At 43.8% G+C, this 12036-nt stretch overlaps 1 protein-coding gene across 4 annotated transcripts in view; it reads right to left on the reverse strand.

The window, feature by feature from the left end:
* Positions 1-12036, reverse strand: part of GDPD5 (glycerophosphodiester phosphodiesterase domain containing 5) — a gene marked incomplete at its 5' end in the record, with an annotated part of 273877 nt that overhangs the window by 24966 nt on the left and 236875 nt on the right. For all 4 annotated transcript variants that reach the window (XM_073612890.1, XM_073612888.1, XM_073612889.1 and 1 more), the window contains 1 exon segment: positions 612-694. In XM_073612890.1, the coding sequence (XP_073468991.1) occupies positions 612-694 (83 nt within the window).

The following is a 12036-nucleotide window of genomic DNA, read 5'->3' on the forward strand; positions in this document are numbered from 1 at the left end:
TATTATTTATGGTTCACATGATAATGCTCACACGTGCTCATTTTTTTGTTTTTTGTTATTTTTAACAGACCGCTACCATAAAAATTAAAAACACCCCAAAAATGTTATAGCTAAACTACCATAACAATGGTTGCCACACTATATGTGTGAGGCATTTACTCATAAGCCAGGCTCCACATCTTAACAGTTGAGTACACTACTCTTACATTGCCGTAGCGCCATATATTGTATTTGTGCATTTGTTTTGTTTTTTCCTGAACGCCTTGTAGGCCGGTTATCAACTAGCCTAGAGAGAAGGAATACTAGGATGGAATCAATTATAGATCTGCATGCAGCACTCTGTTGGATGACAAGCTAAATCAGAAAGCAGAAGGGAATCATGTGCAGCTCTCAGGCAGCAAGAGAAAGGAAAAAGGGTGAAATGTTGCATTTACAATTTTGCTTTGATATATAAAAAGTAAAACATTCCTTTGTTATTCAGTATTAATTCTAAATTCTATGTTGCTCACAGTTACCGATTATATTTTTAAAGTACCCACACTGGTAGACTTATATAGACCATATAAGTGATTTAGTTGACATAAAGAGAATTAAAATAATACAACACTTACTTCTGTAATACAAAAATGCCTATAATTACAGTGAATGAGATCAAGTCTGTAGTGATCCAAATGAGAGAATATTCTTCTGGAGGCTGCAAGATACAAACACAGGAACAAATATTAGCAGCATAGCTGAAATGATGTATAGGAGCCTTTTGCTGTTATACTTGCGTATACAGGCCTGCTACCCTCTATGTCGGGGATATGCAATTAGCGGACCTCCAGCTGTTGCAAAACCACAACTCCCATCATGCATCTGCCTCTGGGTGTCATGCTTGTGGCTGTCAGAGTCTTGCTATGCCTCATGGGACTTGTAGTTCTGCAACAGCTGGAGGTCCGCTAATTGCATATCCCTGCTCTATGTAATACACCAAGGAGTAATTGAACATACAGTAACAGTCAGGTTGAGAAAAAAAAAGACCATTGAGTTCAAATAGTGATAGAAAACCCATAAACAAAACTCTATAACCACAGTTGATTGAGATAAAAGGCAAAAACCCCTGTAAGGCCCCTTTCACACTGGGGCGGTGGGGGCGTCGGCGGTAAAACAGCGCTATTTTTAGCGCTGTTTTATCGTCGTTTTCGCGGCTGTATTCGGCCGCTAGCGATGCGGTTTTAACCCCCGCTGGCAGCCGAAAAAGGGTTAAAACCGCTCGCATATCGAGCCTATAGCCGCGCTGCCCCATTGATTTCAATTGGCAGGAGCGGTGAATACACCGCTCCTTAACCGCTCAAAAGATGCAGCTTGCAGGAGTTTTTTTCTTCTCCTGCCGGCGCACCGCTTCAGTGTGAAAGCCCTAGGGCTTTCACACTGAACAAACAGCAGCGGCTGTTTTGGGTCGGTTTGCAGGCGGTATTTTTAGCGCAATAACGCCTGCAAACCACCCCAGTGTGAAAGGGGTCTAAGGCATGTTCCAATTTGTTCCAACAGGGGGAAAAAAAATTCCTTCCCAATCCCCTAACGCAATTGGATATTCCCTGGACCAACAATGTATGGCTTAAATACTTATAAATTGCATCCAACTTTTTTTACAATTAACTGGAAAGCTAGAAGTCCGGCGCTTCTGTCCTGTCCATTTTTTTAAACCCATTTTTCTTTTTTAACCACTTAAGCCCCGGACCATTTTTGCTGGCTAAAGACCAGAGCACTTTTTGCAATTCGGCACTGCGTCTCTTTAACTGACAATTGCGCGGTCGTGCGACGTGGCTTCCAAACAAAATTGTCGTCCTTTTTTCCCCCACAAATAGAGCTTTCTTTTGGTGGCATTTGATCACCTCTGCGGTTATTTTTTGCGCTATAAAGAAAAAAATAGCGACAATTTTGAAAAAAAAAAAAAAAACGCATTATTTTTTACTGTACTTTTTGCTATAATAAACATCCCCAAAAAATAAATAAAAAAAAAACATTTTCTTTCCTCAGTTTAGGCCGATACATATTCTTCTACATATTTTTGGTAAAAAAAAAATGCAATAAGCGTTTGACTGGTTTGCGCAAAAGTTATAGTGTCTACAAAATAGAGGATAGTTTTAAGGCATTTTTATTAATTTTTTTTTTTACTAGTAATGGCGGTGATCAGCGATTTTTATCGTGACTGCGACATTATGGCGGACACATTAAACAATTTTGACTCATTTTTGGGACCATTGGCATTAAAACAGCGATCAATGCTAAAAAATTGCATTGATTACTGTAAAAATGTCACTGGCAGTGAAGGGGTTAACCATCAGGTGGCGCTGTAAGGGTTAAGTGTGTCCTAGGGAGTGATTCTAACTGTGGGGGGAGGGGCTGTGTGTGACACATCACTGATCACCGCTCCCGACTACAGGGAGCGGTGATCAGTGTCTTTAGGCAGAACGGGGACATGCTTGTTCACATTAGCATCTCCCCGTTCTTCCTGAGACGATCGCGGGTATCCCCCGCGGACATCAGGTCCGCGGGACCCGCGATCACTGTCACGGAGCTTCTGGCGGGCGGGCCCGCAAGCCGCCTCTTAAAGGGCAATGTACAGGTACGTTAATCTGCCTGTACATGCCCTTCTGCTGCAGTATATCTGCGTGAGGCGGTCGGGAAGCAGTTAAATACACTTTAAAAAAAACACAGTATATAAACCAATTTTTTAGAAAAATATCAAAGATGACGTTTACCAGATACCTAATACGTCATGCTTTAAAACTATGCATGCTTGTGGAATGGTGACAAATGATACCTAAAAATCTCCATAGGTGATGTTTTAAAAATGTTTACAGGTTACCCGTTTAGCGTTCCAGAGGAGGTCTAGCGCAACAATTATTGATCTCGCCACTACATTACCTCACATCTGTGGTGTGAACACTGTTTATATATGCATGACCTACGTATGCATTCGCTTCCGAGCACCAGCACGCAGGGATAGAGGCGTTTGACTTTTTTTTATTCATTTTTTTTCCAATCACAAGAAATGTAAATATTCCTTGTGATAGAAATAAGGCATGACAGGACTGCTTTATGGAGACATCTGGGGTCTATAAGACCCCAAATCCCTCCTCTACCCTGAAAAATCTGAGATAAAAAAAAAAAAAAAAGGCAGCATTTTCATCTTGCCCTAACTCGAAGTTATGTAATGCCATCACTTCCGGTCTCCTAGACCAGCCTTTTTGAACCAGGGTGCCTTGGCAAAATGCCTAAAAATTGCCTCAAAGTTGTGTACCAGTAATCCGTTTTGATACACAAAGCCACATTTTCATTGTGCAGCATTATAACCTTGGGCATTGCACTGACATCAATGGTTGAAAAGGAGTACATTGGGCACCAACACACCAGCCTTGTTTGACCCCCTCCCCATGCTCCTCTATGCCAGCACTGGGGTCATGTTAGCTGTGAGGGGCAGAGAAATCGAGGAAAAAAAAAAAAAAAAGCTGGAATACTAGTTAGTACCCATGTGCAAAAGTGTATTTGCTTTCAAAGAATAAATCACCTCTAATGTTGGGTGTCTTATGTGTATGGATGCTGTTGCAACATGTAAATAATTAGTTTAGGTTTTTTTTACATTTTAGAATGGGGTGCCTTGAGACCATGCAGAATTTTAAAGGGTTCCTTGACTGGAAAATGTCATCACTTCTGGTCCTTGGCCAAGACCATCATTGGTCACAGAGATCACATGGTACCGGCAGCAGTGCACCGATCAGTCATCCGCTGTATCCCATGGACACAGCGGGTGCTGGAAAGTGCCACGGCGTGGCCCGGGAGGACGTCATCTGAAACAAGCTCAAACAAAGAGCAAACCTTGCTTTTTAGATCCAAGGTCTGCTTTAACTACTTCTGGGTGGCAAGTAGTTAAAGCAGATCTTGGATCTAAAAAGCAAGGTCCGCTCTTTGTTTGAGCTTGTTTCATATGACGTCCTTCCGGGTCGCGCTGCCCCCGCTGTGTCCACGGGACACAGTGGATGACTGATCAGTGAACTGCTGCGGTACCATGTGATCGCTGTGACCAATCACAGCTGATCACATGACAATTGTACACAACGGATGGCTTTCATTCATGCCATCCATTGTGTTGATCTCTGGGATTGGTCACAGTGACTACATGGTACAGACAGAGCCATTCACAGCCCATCTGTACCATGTGATTAGCTGTGGCCAACCACAGCTAACCACATTAGTAAACACTGAATGAATCGATTTCATTCAGTAAAAGTGGTTGCTTATAACAGTGAATTGCACTGTTATAAGCAATCGTGTAATTTTTTTATATACTGTCACCAGTCAGTGTTCCTGATCACCACCACACCAGTTACAGGACAACGCTGTACAGCACTGGTGACAGTATGTAAAAAGTAAACAAAAATTACAAATTAAAAAAAAAAAAAAAATCATCATGCCTCATACTAAATACCTTGGACGGTCTACTTTACTGTCCTGGAATTTTTGGGCCTCAAAAAATGATAGACTGTCAGTACATCATGGACTGATCAATTTTCAGATACGGCAGGTAAAATAGGTATTGAACACGTCACCATTTTTCTAGGTAAATATATTCTTAAGGTCATTGACATGAAATTTTCACCACATCAGTAACAGCCCTTGCAATCCATACAAAGAAATTAAAACCAATAAGTTCAGAAAATAAGTTATGTGTAATAAAATGGGATGACACAGGGAAAAAGTATTAAACACATGAAGAAAGGGAGGTGCAAAAAGGCATGGAAAGCCAAGAGACCAGCTAAAATCTATCGGTAATTAGAAAGCAATCCTGCCCCTTGTCAGTACAAATGAATATCAGCTGGTTCAGTCTCAACTGATGGCCTATTAAAAAAGTGTCTCATTACCAAGGTGTCACACAAGAAACATCTCATGATGGGCACGTAGCACTGGCTTAGTATTGCCTCTGTAATATATGCAGCGTATTGCTCTCTGAAACATTGCATTTTCTGGCTAAACTGATAGCAGCCCAGGAGACTCTCTATTGGGTACAGCTGCAGGATTGAAGGCAGATTGGTTACTGCTGTAGCTAAGAAGGAAGCCCACCCCTAACAAAAACAAGGAGGGACAGGATTGGGTAGCAGCACAGTTGAGCTGTGATTGGGGGGGGGAGAGAGGAAGACACAGGAGGAGAAACACAGACTGGCATTGTGGCAGCCAGACAGGGAAAAGTGTCCCATGTGTTTGTCTCCTGAGCACTTCCAGAGCCTGTGAGGGGAGTTTGCAGCATGTTCTGCCCTTTTGCTTGATTACCGAAGATGTGTTAACAGTGCAGTGAAATCTAGAGACGAATTTCAGTACTGCAACAATCATCATCATCGTTTGGAGAATTCTGCGGCCTGTGTTGCTACAAAACCTAGATAGGCTCTTATAGTCCGTAATATCACCACACGCATACCACAGTGACGGTCATGGATCAGAGACTGAGGAATACTTGGACATTGCTCTTCCATACACAGTTATGCACTATCTCTCTGCCATACTCAGATAATCATTTGGTTTAATACTATCCTGCCTTGGAAACGATCCGATGCCCACCAGACCGTTGCGGTGACTCTGACCTCACCGTTCAATTACCGGATGAGGGTCCGTTCACTCTACTTTAATGATGCAGTCGGAACATAGTTAATGTTATAGAATTGGATGCATGTTGAGCTGCCCAGAAGAAGCAGATAAGAAGCATGCAAAACGCGTCGGCTTACTGTACATACAAGCATCTCTCAAGCTTTTATGGATTGAGTATCATTTTTGGTCAACTTTGTATATGGTCTAATGCTACCATCGATTAAATTTTTATATTGTGTATACACTGTAATAAATTCATATTTTATTATCATCCATTGTGTATGTGCTTACCTCAGAGACAGTGACATATCCGGGAAAGTCTCATCACCTCATGGGGGAGTGGTGCTCTCTCTAATTTTGTTTTAACTGAATTCTCAGTGATGTGGATATGACAGTCTGTCCCTAGAATTGTACCAACAATTATATATATATATATATATATATATATATATATATATATATATATATATATATATATTTTACACACACACACACACACACACACACACACACTGATGGCATTGGTTACAGAAGGATTTCTAAACTTCTGAATGTTCCAGCGAGCATTGTTGCCACAATCCGGGAGCGGAAAGAACATCATTTCACCATAAGCCGGCCACGACCAGGTGCTCCTTCCAAGATTGCTGACAGAGGAGTGAAAAGAATGATCAGAAGAACTGTCCAAGAGCCAAGGACCACTTGTGAAGAGCTTCATAAAGAGCTGGAATTAGCAGGTACAATATTTTCAAAGAAAACAATAAGTAATACACTCAACCACCATGGCCTGTATGCATGCTCACCACGTAGGACTCCATTGCTGAAGAAAAAGCATGTTGAAGCTTGTTTAAAGTTTGCTGCACAACAGTTAGACAAGCCTGTGAAATACTGGGAGAATATAGTCTGGTCAGATGAGACCAAAATTGAACTCTTTGGATGCCATATTACATACCATGTTTGGAGGTCAAATGGCACATCACCCCAAAAACACCCCCATACCATCTGTTTGAAGGTGGGAACATCATGGAGTGGGCGGGGCTGTTTTTCAGCATATGTTACTGGCAAACTTCATATCAGTGAAGGAGGAATGAATGGAAAAAATAGGATTTTTATAACAGCTTACCTGTAAAATCCTTTTCTTGGAGTACATCACGGGACACAGAGCCACAGTAATAACTGTATGGGTTATATGGCACCTTCAGGTAATGGACACTAGCACACCCTAAACAGGAAGTTCAATTCCCCATATAATCCCTCCCCTTACCGGGAGTACCTCAGTTTTGTAGCAAAGCAATACATGTGTAATAACCAGAAAGGGAGGGACCGCTGTGTCCCGTGATGTACTCCAAGAAAAGGATTTTACAGGTAAGCTGTTATAAAAAACCTATTTTCTTCATCATACATTACAGGATACAGAGCCACAGCAATAACTGTATGGGATGTCCCAGAGCAATGTTACCTGAGGGGAGGGGGCACAAACAAAAGTAGGGTGCAATTAGACCTGAGGACCTATACTGCTGCCTGCAGCCCACTGCGCCCAAAGGCGATATCCTCATGCCTTCATACATCCACCTGATAGAATCTGGTGAATGTATGGACTGAAGACCAGGTTGCGGCCTTGCAGATTTGAGCCATGGAGGCTTGGTGATGCACTGCCCACGAAGCACTAACAGCCCTGGTGGAGTGCGCTTTGATTTGAAAAGGTGGAACCTTCCTTTTCAAGCCATAAGCTTGAATAATTACTTGCCGAATCCATTTGGCAATAGTGGTTTTCGATGCTGCCTGTCCTTTCCTAGGACCTTCAGGCAACACGAACAAAACATCTGTTTTCCGAATCTGAGCAGTTGCCTTCAAATAGATTTTGACTGCTCTCACTGCATCCAAAGAATGTAGTGACTTTTCTTCCTTAGAACAGGGCTCTGGAAAAAATGAAGGTAAAACAATATCCTGGTTTAGGTGAAAACCTGAAACCACCTTTGGCAGAAAGCTAGGATGAGGACGCAATACTACTCTATCCTTGTGAATGATTAAATATGGCTCTTTACAAGAAAGTCGCAAACTCTGATACCCTTCTTGAAGAAGAAATGGCTACCAGAAAAACTAGCTTCCTTGTCAAAAGGACCAAATGAATAGGTTGTATCGGCTCAAAAGGCTGTTTCTGTAATGCCGTCAGGACTAAATTCAAGTCCCAAGGGGTCAGGGGTGCTCTAACCGGTGGATTAAGCCGCGTTACCCCCTGTATAAAGCTTCGGACCAAAGAATGCGAAGCAAGCGGACGTTGAAACAATACCGATAAGGCCGAGACCTGGCCTTTGATAGTACTCAAGGCCAAATTTCATCTCTAGCCCTATTTGCAGAAAGGCAAGAATTCTACCTATGACACTTCCTAGGATGCCAACCTCTGGATTCATACCAGGAAACATACGCCTTCCAGACTCTATAATAAATGACTCTGGAAGCTGGCTTCCTTGCATTAATCAAGGTAGGTATCACTGAGTGTGAAAGCCCACAATTCTTCAGAATGTGGGTTTCAATAGTCAAACCATTAAATTTCGCATTTTTAAAGTAGAATGGAACACTGGTCCCTGCGATAGCAGTTCTGGACGTGGTGTTAGGGGCCATGGGGCCTCTACCACCATCTTTACTATTTCTGCATACCAAGATCTTCTGGGCCACAGGAACTACTGACTTCCTTTCCCGCTTGATCCTGCAAAGAAGTCAAGATAGCAGCAGAATAGGAGGGAATGCATAAATCAGTGAGAACTGATCCCACAGGATCACCAAAGCGTCTGTTTAGCATGCGAGTGGATCCTTTGTTCTTGACACAAAGTTGTTGACTTTGTTGTTGAACCTGGACACAAACAGATCTATATCCAGGATCCCCCATCTTTGGCATATAGCCAGGAAGATGTCGGGGTGAAGGGGCCATTCCCCCAGGAAAAACCTGCAGGCGACTTAAGTAGTCTGCCTGCCAGTTCTCTACCCCTGGAATAAAGATTGCCGATATGCACGGCACATGTTTTTCTGCCCAGGTTAGGATATGGTTTACCTCTCCCTGGGCTGCCTGACTTCTGGTGCCCCCTTGGTGGTTGATATAAGCCACTGCTGTGGCATTGTCGGATTGAATCCTGGCAGGAGAATTCTGCAACCTGAATGTCCAGGCCCTTAGGGCTAGACGCGCTGCCTGAATCTGTAGAATGTTGATGGGCAGGGTCCTTTTGGTTCTGGACCATTTCCCCTGGACAGACGCTTCTTCCAGGACTGCTCCCTAAATTGAAAGGCTGGCATCTGTTACCACCTTCCAGGTAACTGGTAAGAAGGTATTCCCCTTCTGCAGATTCTCGGATATCCTCCACCAACTGAGGCTCTGGCGCACTTTTGGTGACAAACGCATTGGAAAATCCAGTGCTTGAATCTTCTTGTTCCAGGCCGATAGGATACTGTTTTGCAGCAGTCTCGAATGAAACTGAGCATAGGGAACTACTTTGAATGAAGCCACCATCTTCCCCAACAACCTCATACAAAAGGCGAATGGAAGGACCCTTCTTTGCCCTGACCACCTGAACCAGCTCCTTTATGGCGCTGATCTTTGCCTGGGGTAAAAACACCTTCTTCTGTGCTGTATCTATGACCAGACCCAAGTACTCTAATCTTCTCACTGGCTTTAAAGAAGATTTCTCTGGGTTGAGGACCCAACCTAGGTATTCCAAGAAGTTGACTGTGGTGACCATGCTTTGGTCCAAGCAGACTACCGACCGGTCTATCAAGAGCAGGTCATCCAGGTATGCTATGGTTATATCTTGAGTCCTTAATCTGGCCAGAGGAAGGGCCAGAAGTTTTGTAAACACCCGAGGTGCAGTAGCTAGACCAAAAGGCAAGGCTACAAATTGAAAATGCAGATACTTCTGGTGAGCAGGAAAAATGGGGACATGCAGGTATGTATCCTTGATGTCGATTGATGCCAGAAGTTCTCCCTCCTTGTAGGATGGAGACTACTGATCGGATTGATTCCATGCGAAGAGTGTGAATTTTCAGGAACCGGTTTAGATCTTTGAGATCTAGAATGGGTCTGAGATCCCCATTTGGTTTTGGTACCGTGAAAAGGTTTGAATAAAACCCCAACCCCTGCTCTTCCACAGGGACCACCATGATCACTTTTTGCGACAAAAGTCGGTCTAACACTAGAAAGAGCTTATTTTTCTCTGGATCTTTGGGGACATTTGACCTGAGGAAACGAGGAGAAGGGAATTCTCGATACTCTAGTATGTAACCTAGAGCTATTGTGGAGACTTCCCATCTGTCCAGAAATTCTTCCTGCCAGACCTTTGAGAACTGCAGAAGTCTTCCCTCCACTCGAGCGAGTGGGGGCGCCCCTTCATAAAGAGGCTTCAGCGTTCTGTCTTGTGGGTTTCCTCCCCCAGGACTTCTTTTGTCCCTGGGGTTGACACTGAGGTTTACCTCTTGAACTTGACGGTGGAGGCCATCGCAACTGCCTGGAGGCTGATGCCCCTGGCACTGTAGAAGGAGCCCGTTTGAATGAGGGACGTTTACTGTTTTTCTTAACTGGCAAAAGGGTACTTTTCCCACTTGATATTTTTTGGATGTATTTGTCCAAATCCTCCCCAAACAGCTTTTCACCGCAGAAAGGAAAACCAGCCAGGAGCTTCTTGCATTGCGCTTCGGCTGACCAACTTTTCAACCATAAGATTCTACGCATATGTACCAACCCAAGCGTAAGGTGAGAGGTTTGAAGAATAGAATCTCTAAATGCGTCAATTGCAAAACACAAAGCCTATGGCAGCTCAGCTAACTCCTAGGCCTGCTGTTCAGGGAACACCTTGAGCACCTGTTTCAAATGGTCTCTCAAGGACTGACATACCCCAATTGCTGCCACTGCAGGTTGAGCCAATGAACCTGCCAAGGAGAGAATGTTTAACAGTAATTCCTATTTTTTATCAGTTGGATCCCTAAGCATTTGCGCATTGTCAACCGGACAAGTCAAACTTTTATTCACAGAGGATATAGCAGCATCAATTGCTGGTATACTCCACTCTTAGTAAATTTTTCCTCCATAGGATAAAGTGTTGAAAACTTTTTAGGAGGGAAAAAGTGCTTATCTGTGTGATCCCACTCAGAATACATAAGCTTTTCTAGTAATGCATGGACAGGAAAGGCACGCAAGGCTTGAGGAGGCTTTAGTGAACCCAAACAGGAAGTGGGCTCTTCAACTGACTCAGTTAAGGGTAGCCTAAATGTGGAGCAGACCATTTCAGTAAGATTGCACTAGCAACTTCTCAGCATGTGAAGCTGAAGAAGGTCCTTCCCCACTTGATCCCTCGGAAGAGGAATCATCAGCCTCTTCACAGTCCCCTGAGGGGGATTCATCTTCCCACTGTTCCTCTGTTTGAGGATCCTGGGTGGTAGAAGGGGACCTAATGCATTTTCATCCACTTTGTGAAGATGTGATTAAAGTCACTAATCTTTCCTCCAATCCACTCATAGCTGAGGAGTAAGGATGAGCTCCGGTGTGTTCGCACACTTGACGTGCAGAGCCCGCCAGGAAGTCGGCATGGCGCTGCGCTAATCACAGGCAGTGAGACATTTTCCCGATGTGCAGCTGCAGAGATCAGGAAATGTATCACTGCCTGTGATTAGCGCAGCGCCGACTTCCTGGCAGGCTCTGCATGTGGAGTGTGTGAACGCGCCAGAGCTCATCCTTACGGAGGAGAAAACCTGCTCAGTTATCTAGACAGGGGCTGAAGTGTCAGAAGCAATTGCAGCCCCTGATGACACCGATGGCTCGCTCTGGCCAGCCTCCCTAGATCTTTCAGGGGGGATGGTGTTGCAGAGGGAGGGTCCTTAGAGCAACCCCTTTGTGCCCTTGGTTTTTGTGGTATTTGTACCACCCCCTCTGGTCATAGTGCTGAGCACAAACGCAGATGTACTACTAAAAAAATTCACCCACTGCTAAGCAATAGTCCAGCAACTGCCGCTGCAATTAAGCTCAGCCTGATGCTTAAGTAAATGTAGACATAAAACAGAAAAGAGAGGGCGCACCGGCCTTGTGCATTATCTTTGAAAAGGTTTATTAAAACAGAAAATGTAAAAGTCTACTCACAAGGGTAGATAAAAATCACGCATAATAGTCAAATGATGGTAGCAGTCTCCAGACCTATGGACAAGACGCGCAGACCGCTGCTGGCTGACGCGTTTCGAAGGTAGCACCTTCTTCTTCAGAGCCTAACAGTATCCATCTCTTACGGTACCTTTAATTTATTATTATTTAATTGATTATTTAAGGTACCGTAAGAGATGGATACTGTTAGGCTCTGAAGAAGAAGGTGCTACCTTCGAAACGCATCAGCCAGCAGCGGTCTGCACGTCTTGTCCATAGGTCTGGAGACTGCTACCATC

This window comes from Aquarana catesbeiana, linkage group LG02, assembly GCF_042186555.1.
Source record: "Aquarana catesbeiana isolate 2022-GZ linkage group LG02, ASM4218655v1, whole genome shotgun sequence".
NCBI classification, from domain to species: domain Eukaryota; kingdom Metazoa; phylum Chordata; class Amphibia; order Anura; family Ranidae; genus Aquarana; species Aquarana catesbeiana.